The 22,565-nt window shown below is 37.4% G+C and overlaps 1 protein-coding gene across 2 annotated transcripts; it reads left to right on the forward strand.

Moving 5' to 3' along the window:
- The first annotated feature begins 4,258 nt into the window (after nucleotides 1-4,258).
- LOC110092287 (calcium-transporting ATPase 1, endoplasmic reticulum-type-like) lies at nucleotides 4,259-20,647 on the forward strand. Of its 2 annotated transcripts, XM_020816773.2 has the most exons (10): nucleotides 4,259-4,420; nucleotides 4,544-6,056; nucleotides 6,504-6,573; nucleotides 6,673-6,794; nucleotides 9,452-9,730; nucleotides 9,855-10,232; nucleotides 12,729-12,838; nucleotides 13,645-13,873; nucleotides 19,547-20,148; nucleotides 20,238-20,647. In XM_020816773.2, exons 2-9 carry the CDS (start codon nucleotides 4,647-4,649, stop codon nucleotides 20,123-20,125), a joined length of 3,177 nt encoding a protein of 1,058 aa, XP_020672432.1. In that variant the 5' UTR covers nucleotides 4,259-4,420; nucleotides 4,544-4,646; the 3' UTR covers nucleotides 20,126-20,148; nucleotides 20,238-20,647. The 2 variants fall into 2 exon arrangements, with proteins under 2 accessions (XP_020672432.1, XP_020672431.1); XM_020816772.2 differs by having other exon boundaries at nucleotides 19,547-20,647.
- The last annotated feature ends 1,918 nt before the right edge of the window (nucleotides 20,648-22,565 follow it).

The following is a 22,565-nucleotide window of genomic DNA, read 5'->3' on the forward strand; positions in this document are numbered from 1 at the left end:
ATTTAACCTTTATATTTTAATGTTCATAATTACAATTAAATTACTCTTTATATCTGGACTTCACACTTAATAATCTCTCATAAATCCATTATGAGGGAAAAAATATGCAAAGAAGTCGTAAACTTGTAATCAGTACTCACCAAAATTTTCTTTTATAACAGATTTTTATTTTCAATCGAACGTATAAATGGCTTTAAAAAAGCGATAAACTGATTAAATAAGAGTGAAATAAAAATTATAGGGAAATTCGACTTTATAGGAATCATAATTAGGCATACAATAATTTGTATTCAGCTCAATTAATATTCATTTATATTAATTATTAAATAAATATGAATGTTTTATAAATATTTTCACTGATAATTTATTTGTTGCTCAATAAGTACCATTTTAAATACTTGAAATGAGGTTCGTTGTGATTGGTATAATATTCAATTAAACTTTTTAAATTTTAAATTAATTATTTAGTTATTTAATATTAATATATTATATGTTTATTTATTGGGCTAAGCTATTTTTTTACTCCAGAGTTTTGTTGCACAAAGCTATGAGTGTAAAATTAAAATTGGGATTATCTGAACTCCCGTTTCAGCAAACTTACACTCGAATCAAACGTCTCAAGAATACGAACCCAACGACACTAAATTCGACTCAATCCGAGACCAAATGGGTCCAAAACAAGGACACGAAGCACCGTTGGAAGGTTCAAGTTACAATTTGGATATCATACATGACATGCTTATAGTTGAATCGAGCGGCTTGACGAGACGAATCCAACGAGCCCAAGATCACAGAATTCTGACATCATTAAGACCTTCAAATGTCTAGCGAACGGTCCACGATCAAGGGATTCAACATTGATCGTCCATCCAAACCACTCCCTATTTACCATTGATCTTCCTCCTATTTTACCAATAATGCTACTCTAGAAAATATATAAATAGACCCTCTCATTCCTCTTAAAGGGGGCCCCAAGCAAGAGAGCAAGAGAGAGATCAGAGAACACTCTTGCCTCCTCGCTCCTCCTCAACCACCTGGTGCCCGGAGTTTTCCCGGGCCACTACCTGATGACAGTGATCCGCTGGACCACCACATGACGCCCGGAGTTTCACCAAGCCACCACCTAATTTTCGGAGTTCCACCAGGGCACCACCTGCTCCTATTTATGGGTCATGCTACTCTAGAAAATTTATAAATAGACTCATCTTTTCTCTTAAAGGGGGGGCTCCAAGCAAGAGAGCAACAGAGAGATCGGAGAACGCTCTTACCTCCTCTCTCCTCCTCGACCACCTGACGACCGGAGTTCCGCCGGGCCACCACATGACGACAGTGTTCCGCCGGACCACCACCTGACGCCTAGAGTTCCACCAGGCCACCACCTGATGCTGGAGTTCCACCGGGCCACCACCCGACATCAGTGTTACGCCGGACCACCACCTAACACTTGAACTTCCACCGGGCCGCCACTTGATGCCCGGGGTTTCGCCGGACCACCACCTAATGCCCGAAGTTCTGCCAGACCACCACCTGATGCTCAGGTTTCCCCGGGCCACCATCTGACGCCGGTGTTCCACCGGGCCAACACTTGATGCACAGAGTTCTGTCATATCACCACCTAACGTTTGAACTCTAGCCGGACCGCCACCTACCGTCTGAACTACCACCGAACCACCGACTTACGACAACGATCTTTCTTACCCATGTATTATGCCTACTACGGTCCTACTAACCTTCGTCGCATACTATGGTCCTTCTAATCTCCACCACCATACAACGATATTTTTAACCTTGTCTCATGCTGACTATGATCATTTCGAGCTCCGTCGCCTACTACTGTACTTCCGACCTCCACCACCAGATAACGGTCTTTCTAATCACCCCTGTCTTCTGTCAACTATGGTCCTTCTAACCCCATCGCCTACTACGGTCCTTCTAACCTCCAACGCTAGACAACAGTCTTTGTGACCCCTGTCTTCTGCCGACTACGGTCCTTCGACCTCCATAGCCAAAAAATGGTCTTTCTGGCCCTTGCCTATTGTCGACTACGGTCCTTCCGACCTCGTCGCCTACTACGGTCATTCTTACCTCCGTCGCCTGCCGACTAAACAAACACATCAATTCTTATTCCTCCAATTTCTACCATGTAATGTATTCTATGTGATGTATATATGTTATATCAAGCCAAGGTCTTCCCTTCAATGAAGGGCCTCATTTGTAATCGATTGCAAATAATAGTGGATTCATTCAAACTGAGCCAGATCCCATGATTTTTTCCCCTTTACAGGGGTTTGCATGTAAAATATTTGGCGTCCCTTATAAATGCTACATCCTATCTTTTATCTGCTTGTGTGTTGGATCTTCGTACAAAACTAAGACGTTATATTTTATATTTCTCAACCGCCGCGAATATTTCAGGATGCAACAAACACTAACACATTTTCATTTCTATTCATGAACATTCTTATTTGTTGTTTAACAAATAGCTAGTTAAAACATGATAAAATGCATATTTAATGATAATTTATTTTTTTATATGATGGCTTAATTTATGTTATTGTATAAATTTTTTTATAATTTATATGACTTAAAAGTTATATATATTATTAGATGTATATCTATGATGAAAATATCAAATAAATAGCTCTATAAATAGATTTAAACTTTTTTTTTATTAATATTTAACTTCATCAAATAGATGATGCCAATTTTTTTTAAGATCTATAAATCAAATTATGCGAGGAAGTTAGGCTATAAACTTGATACGTCACCAAAAATAACTTTGATCATCTGAATGTATAATTGAATTGGAAACTTTCAAAATTAAAATTGGGACCATCCAAAATCTAATTTTAGCAAACTTATAGTCAATTGAACGTTTTGATGAGATGAAAAGAACAATACCAATTTCAATCCAATCCAAGCCCAAATGAGCCTAAATCAAGGGATCAATGCATATTTGGAACAAAAGCATTAATTGAATAACCAAATTTAAAAGAATTAATTAAATAACCAAATAATCTTAAAAATGACATGCTCATAGTTGAATCAAGCAGCTTGATGAGACAAATCCAATGAGCCCAAAATCACATAATTCTAACATCTTTAAGGCACTTAAATGTTTGACGAACACTTTATGATCAAGAGAGTTAATACGGGTCGTCTGATGGAGCACTCCGAATTTGCTATAGATATTTTCCATGTTTAAGGAACAAGACACCCCCAAAAATCTATCAATAGATTCACATTTTTCACATGAGGGGAAGAAAAAGAGAGAAAACTAGATAATGCTTTCTTGCATTTTCAGTCATTGCCGCCGATGACCACCGCTAGATATTGTCGCCGATAGTCACTATCTCCATAATATTGATAATATTTAATTTTGTTGTTGGGTATAACTTTTCATGTGTGGACATCTATTTTCTATAATCATTGTTGAGGAAATCAAGCATTTCTATTTGATACATTAGAATTCAGGACCTTATAACTTCATGCGCTAGCACATCAAAAAATAGACCCCAATGACTCTCAATGCTTATCAAATTAGATATTCAAAAATTTAGGCCCTTATTACTCCCTAGGCATTTTACACTACAGAATTTCCTCCAACATCAGAGTTTTACATAATCACATATTTCAACCAAATAAATATACATATCATTATATTATAGTAAAATAAATATAAATATATCCCTAAAAAAATGCACAAAATACTTTATCGGTAGACAACATATTCAACTATGGAGTAGAATTTTATAGTTTCAAAATTTTAACAAATTATTAGAAATTGTTCAGAACATTATTTTAAAGTTTTAATTTTATTACAACATTATTTTTGAATCAAAACACTTTTGATTTTGATGGTTGCATCTCGTTTAGGGATTCAATTCAAGCATAAGTTTGCTAAAATCGGATATGGCTTTCTAATGTAGAACTAAAATATCTATTGAGATTTCTATCCGATCAAGCCAACTTTTCATTAACTATCACCAATAAATTATAAAAAATAAATATATAAAATCATTTTTTAGTTATTAATTATTATAGTTTGCTCTAATTTTATTTTGATCGCAACAAATTTATTGATCACATATTAATACGTAGAATTAATAATCTAAATGATATAATTAATGAAAATAAAATGACTAATCGTTTTAAGCCGAAATCTGTTAAATTGCGTTGACTAAAAAAGAAGTTCAATAAGAAAACTAATCATCAGTAATACTAATAATTTTAAGATAGTTCATATTTATTAATGCTTGCTTAGCAAGTCACGAGACCACAAGGCGCAGACGAGAGTGGGGTGGCGCTTTCCTCTTTAAATGGACCGCGGCGTCTCCCCTACGCCCATGACTCCGACGACGCAGCGGCGAAGGCCGATTAAAGTAGCCGAGAAAAATAGTTCACGTTTCGTTCACTTCACGTAAGAGCCGACACAGTTCGCCATTTTATTCTTCTTCCAATTCACTGGCTCGTCTCTCTCTTATTTTTAGCTTTTGAACGCGGATCCATTGCTAATTATGCACTTGTTTGGCATTCCTTTTAGTCAGGATTGATCGATAAAGGTTCTTGGATCGATCAATTACGCAGCTGCTCTTCAATAGTACGTAGACTTGAAACCATTTCAATTGCTCAAGGTGTTTAGTTTTATGATGGGAAAAGGAGGACAGGACGTTAGATTTGATGCCATTGTGGATCCGATTTCATCTGCTTTCCCTGCTTGGGCCCGGAATATCAAGGAGTGCGAGTTCGAGTTCAATGTGTCCTCCGATCGCGGTCTCCGATCCGACGAGGTACAGCGGCGGCGCGAGGTGTATGGATGGAACGAGCTTGACAAGCATTCCGGCCCCTCGGTCTGGGTGCTGGTCCTCGAGCAGTTCAACGACACTCTCGTCCGGGTCCTGCTTGTCGCCGCTGTTGTCTCCTTCGTCCTTGCTTGGTTTAATGGGGAAGAGAGCGAGGAGACTGGTATAACAGCCTTCGTGGAGCCCCTTGTGATCTTTCTCATCCTTATTGTGAACGCCGTCGTCGGGGTTTGGCAAGAGAGCAATGCCGAGAAGGCTCTTGAGGCCCTCAAAGAAATCCAATCGGACCACGCTGCTGTAAAGAGGGATGGAGTTTTGCGGCCTAATTTTCCGGCAAAAGTGCTTGTACCTGGAGATATCGTGGAGCTAAGGGTCGGGGATAAGATTCCTGCCGATATGAGAATTCTTTTTCTGATAAGCTCGACTCTGAGGGTAGAACAGGGGTCTCTTACTGGAGAGAGCGTTGCTGTGAATAAAACGAACCACAAGGTTGACTCGGACGACAGCGACATCCAGGGTAAAGAGTGCATGGTCTTTGCAGGTACCACTGTTGTTAATGGGAGCTGCGTTTGTTTGGTAACCCAGACGGGTATGAACACTGAGATAGGAAAAATACATGCTCAGATTAATGAAGCTTCCAAGAGTGATGATGATACTCCATTGAAGAAGAAACTGAATGAGTTTGGCGAGGTCCTCACTGCTATTATTGGTTTGATCTGTGCTCTGGTTTGGCTCATCAATGTGAAGTATTTTCTGAACTGGGAGTATGTTGATGGGTGGCCTACTAACTTCAAGTTCTCTTTTGAGAAGTGCACTTATTACTTTGAGATAGCCGTGGCTTTAGCTGTGGCTGCCATACCAGAAGGATTACCAGCGGTGATCACTACATGCTTGGCTTTGGGCACCAGAAAGATGGCACAGAAGAATGCACTTGTTCGGAAACTTCCTAGTGTTGAGACTTTGGGATGCACGACGGTAATTTGCTCAGATAAAACTGGTACCTTAACAACAAATCAAATGTCGGCAGTAACGGTTGTGGCAATGGGACAGCAAACAAACATGCTACGGAAATTCATTGTGGACGGAACTACATATGATCCTCATGATGGTAAGATACATGATTGGCCAATTGGTACTATGGATACAAATCTACAGACAATTGCCAAAATTGCAGCTATCTGTAATGACGCAAACATCACACACTGTGGTAATCAGTTTATTTCCAGTGGTATGCCTACTGAGGCCGCTTTGAAGGTAAAATTATTTCACCTGTTGTTGTTTCAAAATGTTTATGGCTTTCAGCTTAATTCAAACTGCATAATTTGAAGAACAGTTCATCATAAGGGGAATAGTAATAGTGCGGATTTGCTGCTCCATTATTTATTTCGTACAATTTCCCTGCCCTGTGATATTTATGTCATCATATTTGGAAAGGGAATTTTTCTCATAGAAGGTACTTGTTAGAGTGCTTAGTAGCAAACGAACTATATCAAGGTGCTCACGTGGTTGGCAAGATATAGATAAAATCTGAAAGTGGTATTTCTATGGAAATTGTTATAATTTTCTTCCTGTTTTATCTTCATTGTTTTGAATGATTCAGTTATTATTTGGCCAGAAGAATATCATCAGCTTTTGATTAAAGCAAACAACATCTTTTTTTATCCCTTTTATTAAAGAGAAATTACATACATATGACATCAGGTTCTTGTTGAAAAAATGGGGCTTCCAGGAGGATATCCGGTATCGTCTGCTCCATCTTTCACTATATTGAGTATGTCAGCACCGCATACCAGCTTTATTGTTTGTTTAATTTTATGTCAAAATGAACTGTGCTTGATATTTTTCTTATTGTTTCATTATGTTTTATAAGGATGCTGTGAATGGTGGAAGGGAATTGAACAAAGGATTGCAACTCTTGAGTTTGATCGGGCTCGTAAATCAATGGGAGTGTTAGTAAAGTCAGATAAAGGAACTATTTCCCTACTTGTAAAGGTATTCTATGTTGTCTCTTGCCTTTTCTATGCATACCATGACATAGATTTTATTGCATTACATGGCCTAATATATCTTTTAGTCCTATTGATTCTGTAGATGTAGAAAACTCTGATCAAAATTTTACTTATGTATAGATGTAGATCACTCTGATCAAAATATTACGTATTCTCAATGATACTAAGTGGCTGTAACCATTTGCTGATAAGATGGTGGATTAAGATATCTAAGAGTAAAAGAAGTTCTTCCTTATTCTTTTCTTTTAAAATAACTAGTATACATACAATTTTAGTGACATCGTATGTGCAAGTTGACTTAAGGAACCTCTTGTTAATAAAATATAAAATGCAGTGGAAATACTTCCGAGTACCTGATCTGAATTTTTTTTTTTTTTGAGAAAATTGAGGTCACTATTCACATTTCATTAAAAATAATTATCTGTAAAAAAAAATTTCTTTTTGTGAATGTACTTGCAGTCAACAGTTGATGAACATACTATTTTAGTTAAGAAAAGGTGAATATAAGTTTAAGAAATGTCTCTTGTTATGAAGCATGGGAACAATACAGTGATACAAATATTATACAGTATGAAAAATCTTGAAAAACAATGTTATTGAATTGACTAGGATATGATGCCATCTATACAAACACATTCTCACAGGGAGTAGAACTTTAATGACTCTGATACCATTATTGATAATTAGAAAGAAAAGCGAGGAGAGTAAAAAAAAAATGAGAGGTTTTATGATTGATTTTTAGCCCCGTATTTATGTGAAAAAAAAGATAAATTGCATAGAAACGGATTAAAGAATAACCATCTAGAAAATAAATAAATTTGGAGATCAATTTTTAATTATATAATACAAAATTAAATACACAAGAAATAGAATGATTTTCAGATTTTGTCCATGAATTGCTGGATTTCTATAGATGAAAAACTATTGTCCAAAGATTGTTGGATTGTTGTAGACGGAAAGTTATTTGTCCATGAATTGTTGAATCGATATAGATGGAATGTTGATGTCCATGAATTCAAGATTATTTAAACGAAGAAAAATAGAGTTGGTGGATTATTGATTTCAGAGTGAGAGTGGTGATGTGTTGGATTCAATAACGTTAGCGAATTAATACAATTTAAGGAAGCAAAGAAGAGTTAACTTCCATGTTCTAAGAAAAAGTTTAACTTCCATGTTCTAGGAAAAAAGTTAAAAAAAGGAGGTACAAGTTAGGAGGGAGACTTCTGGAAAGGATCATGATGATCAAGTTTGTATTGCATAAACTACTCTAATGTTAAGTCATATTAGTGCAACATTTAGAATAAAGATATATCCATTTTGGAGACAGAAAAATTCAATGGCAGTTGCACATTCGATATTGATAAATCCATCTTGGTGTGCATCTAACTTGTTGAGGTATCTGCAAGTGTTTGGATGAAGCACAGATCGATCGAATGAAATTGTTCAATGTTTGGCCTCTTGGGGCTCTAAGAGTTTAAATATGCTCGTTTGGTTGCCACACTGAGATATTTGGTTATTTGCCACTAAGTTGGCATATTAGAAATGATTATTCAGAATTTGAAAATAAAATAATTCTCAAATATTTGCAAATCGGAGGTATTATACCGCATAGTTTCAGTTGATGTGAAAGAAGCTTGTCATGTGTTGGGAGTACTTTGTCCCTCTAAAAAATATGGCCATTAAAGTACGGTACAAAACTAATTAATCCCTTAGAAAAAATGCTAAGAAATTAGAATTTATTGGCTGAAGTTATTCACAGCGTGTTCCAAAATTTAATCAAAGAGACAAGATTGTGAAAAATTAGAAAGCACTACTGAATCTTTATTTTTGAGGGTAATATAATACATGAGTGGAAGTGTTTCTGCAATGCATATTCATGTTAAGCATATGAGTGCAAGAGAAATGTGTGTTGAGATTATGGATGATTGGGGTATGCATACTGGTATGTGCAATGTTTGATTGAAGTAGTGGAAGGCAGGCAATGCATGCACACTTATTATTTGCAGAGATTAGTACAAAGGTATGCCTGGAGGCTGTTAAACTTTGGGCTTGAACCTTCTTCATTGATTTCCTCTTTATTTCTGAATCATGGAAGAGGAACTTAATATCTCTGGCTATGGTATTACAAAAATCAGTTTCTAGTTATCTCTCCCCTTAAACCCACACATCATGACAAAGACATGGTAAAAGCAACAAAAAATATCCTTATATTATTGAACTTATCTAAATATGCTGATGCATTTAAAGTTGACGATGGATGGGCTTTTCCTTTTTCACTGTGGTTATCTTTTGAAACACCATTTACAATAGCGCCTTAAATATATTTGCCGATGGAAACATGTCAATTTATAACATATAGCACATTTGTATGTCTTTCTTCATTTTATAAGCACTTGATAACTGTAGTATACCTAAATTTTAAATAGAGAATTGCAGTTCATCTATCTTCATGAAGATAAATTCATACCTTTTTCCGAAACACAATTGTAATATTATAATGAAATGTTGATGATTCTATAATCTCTTCTCAGATTTAGAGTCATATTTTTGTATGCATGGCTACCACTATGGCCTAAGTTTTCCTTGGTCTTTCTACTGATCGATATGGATAATTATAATCAATTCACCATTGTCTAATAGGGAGCTGTTGAAAGTTTGTTGGAGAGAAGTTCCTACATTCAGTTGCTTGATGGTTATGTTGTCAGGCTGACTGAAAGTTCAAAATCCCTAATTTTACAAGCTGTTCACGAGATGTCAATAAATGCCTTACGTTGTCTGGGATTTGCTTACAAGGAGGATGTTGCAGATTTCTCTAATTATGACGGGGAAGGCCATCCTGCTCATAAGCTTCTACTTGATCCTTCTAATTATGCTTTTATAGAAAGTGATCTCATATTTGCTGGTTTGGTTGGGCTGAGGGTAAGACAAACCTCTGATTTTTTATCTAATTCAATATGATAGATTTTTTTTTCCGTCTGCTTTTTTCTTTAACTGCCTTGGATAATTTATTTTTTCACTTGAACTGTGATTTCTGATATCACAGGATCCTCCACGTGAAGAAGTTTACCAAGCTATTGAGGACTGTAAAGAAGCTGGCATTCGAGTAATGGTGATAACGGGAGACAACAAAGAAACAGCAGAGACAATTTGCCGTGAAATAGGTGTATTTGGGCATGAGGAAGATATTAAAATGAAGAGCCTTACAGGTAAAGAGTTCATGGCACTCACTGATAAGAAGTCTCTGTTGAGGAGACGTGGTGGGCTTCTCTTCTCGAGGGCTGAGCCAAAGCATAAACAAGAGATTGTGAGATTGCTTAAAGAAGATGGGGAGGTCGTCGCAATGACCGGTGATGGAGTGAATGACGCTCCAGCCCTAAAAATGGCTGATATTGGTATCGCAATGGGCGTTGCTGGGACTGAGGTAATATTCTGTTTCCCTCTGTTGCGTCCAATTCTATCATCAGTTAAGATTTTTTTTTTTTTTTTTACTATTGTTCAAATGTTAAGACTTAGTTATTTTAATTGTTGAATTGATGCATAGGGATTGTTCATGAAGAAATTCAGGAAGTTGTATAATAAAAATTTTAACTGCTTGATATTCTTGGTCATAGGGGAGTATTTATGTGAATTACCACTTCTACAATAATAATCGAAAGAACTGAGCAAGGTTATCATGATGCCACGTAGCACGTTATGGACTTTATGGTGCTTGATTGCATCCTTTCAAGTTACATAAGCCTATTCATTACTACATAACTGAATATTCGAAAGGATCATTTATTAAGAGGGATTTAAAATTTTAGTGAGAGTTCTTTTTGACAAAAGATCCCTATATCTTAAAGCTATCTTTGCTCTCCTAAAGTTCAGTTTCTATAAATTCTTGAAAATACTAAAAACCCAGGGAGGCGTGATTGTGTTTATATAATGCTAGTGTTTTGGTAATTTAACCCAATGCTGTGTCTCCATAAGCCTTCTAATTCTTTTTCAGGTTTTCTTTTTTTCAAGCTAGGATTGGAGCCTTTGTGGTTAGTAGTTGATTACATAAATCATATTAATACAATTGTTGCATGCTAAAATATTGACGATGATAAAGGGAGATTTTATCTTCTTAGGGTTTCATGAAATTCCTACACTCACACAAATAAGTGAAGGGGAGTGCGTTAGAAGCGTGATATTTTTTATGAGAAAAATTATGTAAAGCGAAAAATTACGGCTTGGCTCATTTGAAACAATTGCTTGATTACGCTTAGGCTAAATCACATGCTAGGAACTCTAGAATCCACAAAATAATTTAAAATTTCAATCGAATGCATATTAAATAGTTATTCAATAAAATCCCTAAGTTAACATTGAGATTAGAAACACAAAAAATTAAAACTTAAATCCTACGTTTACTAAGCGAAGACAGAGAGCTTGGCATGAGTCCTTGTGCTTGAATCATAGCCTACAAGAGCAGAGGATTAGAAGATAATTTGAATAGGGGATAAAGTTCACCCTCGTCGAGGACCAGAAGTTATTTGCCACTGAACGTTGACAAGTTGCTATTCGATTGCTTCGGTCAATGTGAAGATGATTTGATCAAGGTATTCGTCGGCGGAGTTGTCAATCTCCTGGTTGACGTCGAAGAATGTAGATCGGAGAATGTTGACGTTTCCTTGCTCGTTGTAGACAAAGCCGGAGTCAAGGTCGGGATCGGTCATTTTTTTTATTCCTTGGTTGTAGTGTTGTAGAAGAAGCTCTTGGCTTCCCTTAAGGACTCCTCTTGAGATGGAGTTTATCTCAATGATTCAAGTGGGGTAGAGGGAAAGGGGTGGCCAGCCAAGGATGAGGGGCGAGGGGGAAGAATTAGGTTCAGATTTTAGAGAGAGGAAGGTGGAGGGAAATCAAACAATTGTTTTCCTAATTAATCCTTTAACTTGGAAAGGATTTAGGTGTGATTAGGAAAGGGTGGGGGTAGCTAATAGAGAGAAAGAGGGTTTGAATTATTTCCAAGAGAGAATCTTGACTTTTGGAAATAATTTCAAAGGGAACCATGAGGGGGGCCCAGCGGCATAGGGGGAGAGAGAGGGGTTTTGGGAAATAAATCAAGTCTTCTTAATTTAGATTATTAAATTAGGAAGGGCTTAATTACTCCCATTTAATTTAAAATTCAAAAGGGGTTGAATTTTTAAAACTTTCCTAAAATAAAATTGGTATTTTAAGCAACAAATTCAAATTCGAATAGATTTGAATTTGCAAATTAATTGAGTTACCTAAAATATAAAGATATAATTTAAAAATAATTAATTGCAAGTGTTGATGGAGGGAAACCCAAAGAGGGGTCCGGCGGCTTGGGCTAGGGGGATTTGGGTTAGGGGACGGTGGCTAGGTAGGGAGATGGGTGGTTGATTGGGTGGTTTTGGTGGGATGAAGCCAACGGGTGTAAAGGGGGAAAAGGATTGGAGGACCGGTGGGTGGAGCTAGGTGAACCGTGGGTTGGAGGAAGAAGAAGAGAGGGGGATTAGAAAAGAAAAGATAAACTAGCCACGAATTCGTACTCTTCCAAGGTTGGTGGGTGATCCGCTTCCCTGTCTAAGGGATCTCTCTCCAACACCTCTCAAGCTCTCACAAGAACTCAAAGCGCAACAGAAATTTTATCATTCATTCATCAACCTTCAAAAGAAAATATAAGGGCTATATATAGCCTCATGCAATGGACAAAAAATAAAAAGATTTGTGCTTTAAGCTTTGGAAATTATGTAAAAATCCATGCTATAATAGAAAAAAATTTTGGTGCCGTGTCTATGCTAGCTGTGCTAATCAAACTAATCATATTACATACTAGACAAAACCATTATTTTTTCATCGATTACAGTTGATTTTTTTAGAGCATATTTCCATCAACACTAAGCTTTTAGCTGCAAACTTCTTACTGCAGGTTGCTAAGGAGGCTTCGGATATGGTCTTAGCAGATGATAATTTCAGTACAATAGTTGCTGCTGTTGGTGAGGGAAGATCTATATATAACAATATGAAGGCCTTCATAAGGTTTTACCTTTGATCCATTTCATTTGAGAATAGCTGTTTCTAATACAAGCGCTAGAATTGGTAGAGTTTGATTCCTTGACAAAATTTCAGATTGCTTCTGAAGAATCTGCAATATTATCTTATGCATTGAAACTTTATATGATTGGATGACCATCTTTTTAGGCGTTTAGTACTGTTTCATGCCTGTATGAAATGCTTGATTTAATGTTCACTTTCCCAGGATGAGTATGCTCCTGAAGTTGTGGGATGCATCCCTTAAAATACAACCTTGCATGATAATAGTGGAGCATACATGACAGGAGAATTTGGCTTATAACAAACAAATACTAAATTGTTTGCATATGTGATATGTGTTTATTAAACACCAGTGCTTACTCTCTAAAAATAGGGAGGAAAAAAAAAGAAAAAAAAAAAAGAAAACCGAATCTCTTATTCCATTTTATTCGCCCCTTCCTATTTATGGGGTAAGCTAGGTCTTATGAGGTGAAAATTCCTGTTTGTCATTACTTCAGCACAACTAATTTTCTTCTTTAATTAAGATTTCATTTGGGACGATTTTTTTATTGCTTTTTAAAGCATAATTTTAGTAAAAAAAATTATTTTTTTTTTTTACTAAAACTCTGTTTTAAGAAGCAATAAAAAAGTCATCCCAAATAAAGCCTTAGTTTTGTTTTTAAACTAACAAGGGATTGCAACAGCTTTTTAATAACATGATTTTTCTTTTTCTAATGACTAGTCCTCAACTTTGAACTTTTTCCACTGAATTGTATGGTAAAAAATCTTCTCTGTTTTTGTCTGCTATTTAGGTATATGATTTCCTCAAATATTGGTGAAGTTGCTTCCATATTCTTAACAGCAGCCCTGGGTATTCCGGAAGGGCTGATTCCAGTTCAGCTTTTGTGGGTTAATCTCGTCACAGATGGCCCTCCTGCAACTGCTTTAGGATTCAATCCACCTGATAGGAATATCATGAAGAAACCACCTCGAAGAAGTGATGATTCACTTATTAGCGCCTGGATTTTATTCCGTTATCTGGTATTTGTTTTGTCTCAATGCATCCTGTTTTACTTCATTAAAGTATTAAAAGATCCCTGTATAGAGCTGAAGCATAGCTAAAGCTTAAAATCTTGTGTCTGATGACGATTAATTTAACTTTCCACTGATAATTAGTGGCAATGTGCCGGCGATTTTACAAAGAGTAATGCTAATAAGGTACAATTTGTTGCCGAAAGTTCAGCTGAATGAGGAAAATTACTGTTATAACTTTTTGCTAAAATTATTGGTAATGGGCATGAGGCTGATTAGAAAAGTAATTTTCTCCCATTCAACAGAAGTTTTGGTTAGAAATTTCAGCCTTACTAGTATTTTTTGTTGGATGAATTGTTTGCTTGGTTTATTTTGGACCTTCTAAAAATCTTTGTAATGATGGGGTAAAACTGTGCTCAACAACCCTTCCACAACCTTGCATTTAATGGTAGCTCCACACTGGTGCCTCTTTTATATTGATAAAGACGCCATGTAATTCCGAGCAAGCTATAGACCTAATGGATTTCTCTATGAGGAATTTTGTTTCTATATTCATGTAAATGAATCTTGTTATCCTAATTCACCTCCATCTTGAATACCGCAAAGTTTTGTTGCCCTTTTGAAAATTGCTTCATTGTGGACTTGCCTTTTGTCTGGAATGCTTGCTTTGTGCTGCAAGTTGTTGGCGCGGATTTTTTTCTGCGTTAAATATTATTGGAGTCTTCTTCCCATTTCCACTTGTTCATATCCATAGGCCTCAAATCTTTGATGAATTGTTATGTACGGACACCGGACGGGAAGAACCACTCTGTGAAGCTCACTGCGCTTTTACTGTTCACAGAGACAAAACCGGACCTTTCTTCCTGTCCGGTGTCCGCACAAAATAATCTCTCCAAATCTTGGCCTTGGTTAACAGTGAAAGACCCAAAGCCGAGAAGGAAATAAAGGAAAAGCAAGAACTGAAAGAAAGCTTTTAATCATACTATAGATGGCTAACATTACAGGGATATAAATAGAGCTGGTAATACAATGGGTATAACAGCTAATACACGTGTAACTATATGAGCGGTTCTATTAACCCCTCTCAAATTGAACATTCCTAGGCTGAATGGTCAATTTGCTGCGGAGATCATAAAATCTGGAGGAATGAAGTGGTTTGGTGAGAATATCTGATATATGATCGGTGGAGCTGACATGAGAGATGGTGATGGTGGCGGAGTCGATGTGATGCTGAATGAAGTGAAAATCGATCTCTATGTGCTTCGTTCTGGAGTGAAAGACTGGGTTGTTTTCCAGAGCGATGGCGGATGTGTTGTCACAGTGAATGGTGGTCGGAGAAATTTGCGGAATATGAAATTTCCAGGAGTCGGAGGAGCAATAAGACTTCGAATGTTACCGCGGCCAAGGAGCGGTTCTCCGCTTCAGTGGAAGACTTGGCAACCGTAGGTTGTTTCTTGACAGACCAAGATATGGGGTTTGAGCTGAGAAAGGTGCATAACCCAAAAGACAGATTTCCTGTCGGTTGGATCGGCGGCCTAGTCGGTGTCAGAATATCAGGTGAGTTGTAGGTTGCTTGGGTGAAGTGGCAGTCCATAGTTGAGTGTCCCTTTGATGTAGCGGAGAAGGTGTTTAAACAGTTGAAAGTGCTGGTTTGTGGGAGAATGCATATATTGGCAAATTGAGTTTGTTGCAAATGCAATATCGGGACGGGTGATGGATAAGTATTGGAGAGATCCGGCGAGTTTGCGGTAAAGCTGCGGGTCATAGAATGGTTGAACAGAGGAGTCGATATACAGAGGGCGGAGTGATCGACGTAGGTGCTGATTTGCATTCAGTGAATCTCACTGCCTTGATGATTTTGAGAGCATAATGTGCTTGGGAGAGAAATAGACCGGATGTAGTATGAAAGACTTGAATGCTGAGGAATAAGGAAATGTTCCCCAATTATTTGAGCTGGAAGTGGGATTGTAGCTGTTGTTTGAGATTGCAGATTGTATTTGAGTCGTTTCCTATAAGTAAAATATCGTCGACGTAGATCAAAACGTATAACTGGATACCGTTTTGATGAAAAATCATGAGAGAAGGATCGGAACGACTAAACCTGAACCCAAACTGTTGGAGAAATGAGGTGAATTTCTGAAACCAGAGACGCGGTGCTTGTTTGAGGCCGTAAATTGACTTGTGAAGCTTATAAAGTTGGGATTTTGTTGATCAGAGAAGCCCGGAGGCCAGAGGTTGTTTCATGTAGACGTCGTCGGGTAGGTTGCCGTGAAGGAAGGCGTTGGAAATGCCGAACTGAGAGATCTTCCATTTGCGAGTTAGAGCGAGGACGAGTAGCATACGGATAGTCGGCATTTTGGCCACCGGGCTGAATGTCTCGGTATAATTGATGCCATATTGTTGAGTGAAACCTTGTACTACAAGGCGAGCTTTGTAACGATCAACCCGACCGTTGGGCAGTCGTTTGATTTTGTAAGTCCATTTGCAACTTAAGACATGTTTATTGGGAGGAGGTGGGATGAGCGACCATGTTCCTTGGCGTTGAAGCTCCAAGAATTCGTTGGACATTGCTTTACGCCAATGTTCTTGAAGTCGGGCTTGATTATTGGAAGTGGGAGTGTCTGATGTTGTAGTAATTGCAGATAAGTCAAGGATGAGTTTGGGTTTAGTGATACCAGATTTGAATCTAGTTTGCATAGGATGTTCATGACTTTTCTTCTGTATTTCTTCTGTTAGCCATGTACCGTATTTGTAGATGATTGTTTTGAGGAAAAGAAAGAAAAATATAGATGATTTGTTCCGCTGCATTTGATGATTCATAGTAGCTCTGGTCTGTTCTGTGTGTTGGTGTTTGAGTTGAAATAATTAGGAAGATTTAGTTCAGTAAGCAAATTCCAAAGCCAGATCCTGGTCTGTCAGTCTGTTAGTTTCCGTGTCGCGACCCGGTGCGAGCGGGATCCGTCCCGGATCGGGTCGGGTCGTGAGATTGAATGGGTGATTGAATATGAGAGTTGTGAGAGTGCTTAGCTTGAGAGAGATCGGGTTTGTGGTTGGTCGATGGAGTGGATGGAGGTGTGTTGGGGTGAGTGGGTTTGGGAGTTGCGGAAACATGTATGAGAAGGAGGGGTGAGACGTCGGTCATGGTAACAGTGTTCTCGGCTTGGTTAATCGGTTGCTTGAAGGGATATATGTGTTCGTAGAACACCACATGTCGTGATATATGAATCTTTTTAGTTTTAAGATTGTAGCAGCGATATCCCTTGTGAAGAGAGGAGTAGCCAAGGAATAAGCATTCGTGAAAGCAAGGAGTAAGTTTATTTAGGGCATATGGTTTTAGCCAGGGAAAGCATAAGCATCCGAATGAGCAAAGGTAGTTGTAGTTGAGAGATGTATTGTGAAGTTTGGAGTAAGGATAGAGAAGTTGAATAGATTTGGAGGGAAGTCGGTTTATTAAGTAGTTTGCTATGTTGAGAGCTTCGGCCCAGAATGACAGGGGCAAATTAGCAGCATGAAGAAGAGTCCTAGTTAGTTCAAGTAGATGCATGTGTTTACGTTCTGACAAGCCATGTTGTTCGGGAGTGTGAGGGAAGCTAACTTGATGAGTTATATCGTGATTGGCTAGATAAGTTTGGAAGGCGGTGCTCGTGAATTCGCCGCCTCCGTCAGATCGAAAGGTAATGAGCTTGGCATTGAATTTATTTTGAATAAGCGAATGAAGATGTTTGAATTTAGTGAACGTTTCATCTTTGAAGTGCATTAAATAAATCCAGGAAAATCTAGTGGAATCATCGACAAAGGTCACATAATATTTGAAGCCATTTAGGGAAGGCACTGGGGAGGGACCCCAAACGTCGGAATGAACAACAGTGAAAGGTGTAGTAGTAGTAGATGTACTTTTATTAAATGGTTGTTTGTGGTTCTTTGCTACATTACAAGAGTTACAAACGTAAGCAGAATTGAAATTACAGAATTCAGGAATAGTCTTGGCAAGAGTAGAAAGAATTCGTTGATGAGGATGTCCGAGGCGGGCGTGCCATAGTTTAGTGGAGGAGGTGTTGGCCTGAAGAGCAGTCGGCTGCCGAAGTGGCTGAGTTTGGAGTTGGTATAGTCCGTTATTGAGATGACCATGATGAAGAGTTCGAAGGTCCTGGCGATCCTTGATAACAAATCCGTTAGAATCGAAGTGAACAGAAACATTGTTATCAGTAGTTAGTTTTGAAATTGAAACAAGATTATGAGAAATAAGAGGAACATGAAGAAGTTTTTTCAGTTTTAACTTACGAGCGGAGTCCGGTGGCAGAAGAAGACCATTTCTGGAGCTGTGAATGGGCACAGTGGCTCCGTTAGCGATGGAAACAGAGTGGGGATCTTGATAAGCTGTCGGTTGATGTAAGTTGTTAAGGTCCGGTGTTAGATGCGACGAAGCTCTGGAATCAAGAACCCAATTGGTTGTGTTGATGGCATTATTGTGAGTCATCATGGCACGAGGAGGCCATGGAATGGTGGGTGCAAACTTGAGGTTGCGCCTATGCCAACAGTTCAAGGCAAGATGTCCTAGTTTACCGCAGATTTGGCACAGTGGACGGTCTGAAGCAGGAGAAGGGCAGGAAGAATTATATTGAGAGTCGGTCGAGGTTGCTGGTTTCAATTGGAGTTGGAACGATTGTAAGTGCGGCCACGGTTAGAAGAATTGCGCTTTGTGTAAAGTGCGGTGGTGTCGGAAGTTGAGGAAGAAGATCTAAGTTGCTCGTTGTGAAGATTAATCTCCTCACTGCAGAGTAAGGAGTAAGGGTATCAAGATTTATGCGTGTAAGGGATGTGCGAATGGCAGATTTGAACGGGTTGTAGGATGCGGGAAGACCATTCAAGATATAGAGTATGATATCTTCGGAGTCGATCTTGGAGCCAAAAGCGGCGAGGTTGTCCACCAGATTTTTGATTTGAGTGAGATATAGCTGCATAGAGGAATCCTTCATTTGAATGTTGTGTAGTTCATGTTTGAGTTGAATTACCCGTGAGCGATTTGAAGGTTGAAGACGCCGTTCAAGGATGTGCTAGATTTCTTGAGCCGTCAAAGCAGTAAGAACATAGGGAAGAATAGAGGTAGAGATTCTAGAGAAGAGTGCATATATGAGATTTTTGTCGACAAGAATCCATTGATTGTAGGCAGAACTCATTTGATCGACGGGGCAGGAGGTGTCGCCGGTCAGATGACCGGAGAATCTGTTTGCGGCGAAGTGTTGGAGTTGTAGTCTCCAGATGGGGTATGCATCGGACGAAAGTTGAACGGGAACGAGAGTTTTGAGATTTGAGATGAGGAACTTGAGGTTGGGCGGGATAGAAGTGTCTGCGGATGGAGATTGGTTGAGGAGATGCTATCGATTCTTCTTGATCTGCCATGGCAAGAAAGAGGCAAGCTCTAATACCATGAAAGACTCAAAGCCGGAGAAGGAAATTAAGAAAAAGCAAGAACTGAAAGAAAGCTTTTAATCATACTATAGATGGCTAACATTACAAGAATATAAATAGAGCTGGTAATACAATGGGTATAACGGCTAATACACGTGTAACTATATGAGTGGTTTTATTAAACAGCAGCAGTTCTTCTCTCTTTACAATTCTGAAATGAATTTTTTTTTTCAATTTGATTCAGAGAACTGAGAACTTTTATTCACCATGTAGGTTATTGGTCTCTACGTTGGCATTGCTACAGTTGGTGTCTTCGTCATATGGTATACTCATGGTTCATTCCTGGGTATCAACTTAACCGGCGATGGCCACACTCTAGTTACATATCAGCAGCTTTCCAACTGGGATGAATGCCACACATGGGAGGACTTCAAGGTCTCCCCTTTCACTGCCGGCTCACTTAACTTCTCCTTCCATTCAAACCCCTGTGACTATTTCCAATCTGGCAAAGTAAAAGCTATGACTCTGTCCCTCTCCGTCCTCGTCGCCATCGAGATGTTCAACTCCCTAAATGCCCTTTCTGAGGATGTTAGCCTCCTCAGAATGCCACCATGGGTGAATCCATATCTCCTTCTAGCCATGTCTGTTTCATTTGGCCTGCATTTTCTAATATTGTATGTGCCGTTTCTCGCACAAGTCTTTGGAATTGTGCCACTTAGTCTCAATGAGTGGTTGCTGGTGCTCGCTGTGGCATTTCCTGTCATCCTTATTGATGAAGCTCTTAAGTTTGTTGGACGGTGCATTCACTCCAAAGGCTTTGAGAGGCAGCGTTTGAAGCAGAAAGAGAACTGAAGGCCAGCTCTAGCAATGGACAGGTAAGGTTTTTCTTATGGCTTATAGTAATTACTGTAACGGTCACGCAAAATCTAGTTAGCAAGCAATCTGTTCTGTTCTGCACAATCAGATTTTGGGCCAGTTACTGAACTGAGATACAAGAAGCTTGATCTTGGGATAATAGGCTGGAGAATATGGATGATATTCAGGCATAGTTTATATTGTAAATGCAATGGTGTGTCAAATACAAACTATAGTTAAATTTACTAAGGAAATTTAGCAATGAGCTGTGCTTTAGCTTTTTACGGCATACTTAGGCTTCGTTTGGGACAACTTTCTTACTGCTTCTTAAAGCAATTTTTTAATGCAAAATTTTTTTGTACTTGAATGCTGCTTTAAAGCAGTAAAAAAATCGTCCCAAACGAAACCTTAGTTTGAAAGAATCTAAGTGAGAATGTAATTGTATTATACTTTATAATTATGTATTGAGTGTTTGATTTCAATCTAATTAATTTGTAATTTAGGATTCTTTTGGGCCAACTTTTTTATTATTTTTATAAGATTGTTGAATTTAATTTTTTTTATTTTAATATTTCTCATTTGCTGGTATTGACATAACATTTCAGTTCATAATGATGTACATAATTGATAAAATATAACACATATAAAAATATTATTTTGTACTGTGTATATCATTTAATAATATTTTATTTTTAATTAATGAAAATTTATTTGAAATCGTGTAATTTAATGAATATATGAAATGTATCAAAACATAAGATTCATTATTCTCTTTGATATTCTTGGATGTTTTTGACATGCTTATTGTACAAGAATTTTCATAAATGTAACAATTGTTGTTCAGATATTTTATTAGAAGTTGAATATCTCATCTCAACAATTTAGCATGTATCCTTCACCACCTCATCTTGCGAAGGATCCAGAAGAGATGCTGCAGTGCATTAACTTTAGGCTTACTTTGAGACAAATTTTTTAGGCTTAGTTTGGGACGGTTTTCTTCCCGCTTCTTAAAATAATTTTTAGCACAAAAATTAAAATTTTTATACCTTAAAGTTGCTTTAAGAAGTAATAATAAAAGGTACCACGAAGCTTAATGTTTTCTAAAAATAAAATTTTAATGCAAAAAAAGTACTACGAAGTTACTTTATAAAACAATAAAAAAATAGCCCTAAACGAAGTCTTAGACTACAGTAACATGAAAGTATAAACTTAAGAAAAATTATTATATGCCTATTTTGATATATATGTTATTCCTGCATGTTCTTATATATCAAAATGATCAGAATGAAGTATAGAATATGATCAAAATGATTTGAATAACTTTTCAAGATAATGATAAATGATTATAATTTTCAAAATTTCTATTTTTAGAGAGAAGCAAGAGCTCTAGAATTTTCAAAAGTAGATGTTGGGGAGGTAGTTGACTACTGGCCCAAGTTGATTACTAATACAAGAATGTGGGTGATCATGTTTGCTCAAACAACAGCTTCAAGTAGTAGGGGACATATTTGGGTTTCGCTTGAGACAGTTTTCTTACTGCTTTTTAAAGCAGATTTTAGTACAAAATATTCTTTCTCAAAAAATATTTACACTATAAAACTGTTTTATAAAGCAATACAAAAGCCGTCCCAAACGAAGCCTTAGTTTTCGCAAGCATGACCATTCTAAGAAAATTGTTTGAAGGGAAAATTGGTCTTGATAGCTTATGAAGCCAAAAGAGAACAGTCTAGCGCTTATAGTTTCTTTAGGTTAAAAAAAAAATACTCAAAAAGTCACACGTCATATCACTAAACTCTTAATGTAGGTTACTTACTATTTCAATAGTGATATTTATATGATCGAAATCATATCACAAAAATGAATTTGAATTTGGATAGGTGTTAGACTATCATCACCACATGTGCAACCCGCCTTTTGATCGATCACGACAAAGGAAAGAGGTCATGAATTGGGTTGGATCAATTCGATTTAGGCTTACTTTGGGATGACTTTCTTAATGCTTTTAAAAAGTAAATTTTTAGTAAAAAAATTTTTTTACTCAAAAGTTATTTTAAGAAGCAGTAAGAAATCTGTCCCAAATAAGCCTTAATCTAATTCTCTCATGTTTAATTAATTTAGGCCTAAAGATGATCGAGATTGATGATTTTAGTTTAATTTAAAATGACATTTGATCATTCATAATACAAGCTAAATTAATATATGTAGTTTTAATATATGTATTTTTATTAATTAATTATCATACTCTTCCTTGCCCTTGAGTCCATATACGAGTTAGCTGAAAATTATTTAAGCTATGGGCGGATCCACCTTAAGGCTAGAGGGGCAATTGCCCCACATGAAAAAATAAATTTTTTTATTGCATTATTCTTTAATTAATTTGTCTCTATACAGGTATTTTTTAGTCTTTATTACAAGGTCGAATCCCGCCAGAAGGTGC

This window comes from Dendrobium catenatum, unplaced genomic scaffold (assembly GCF_001605985.2).
Source record: "Dendrobium catenatum unplaced genomic scaffold, ASM160598v2 fragScaff_scaffold_1105, whole genome shotgun sequence".
Taxonomy (NCBI): Eukaryota; Viridiplantae; Streptophyta; class Magnoliopsida; order Asparagales; family Orchidaceae; genus Dendrobium; species Dendrobium catenatum.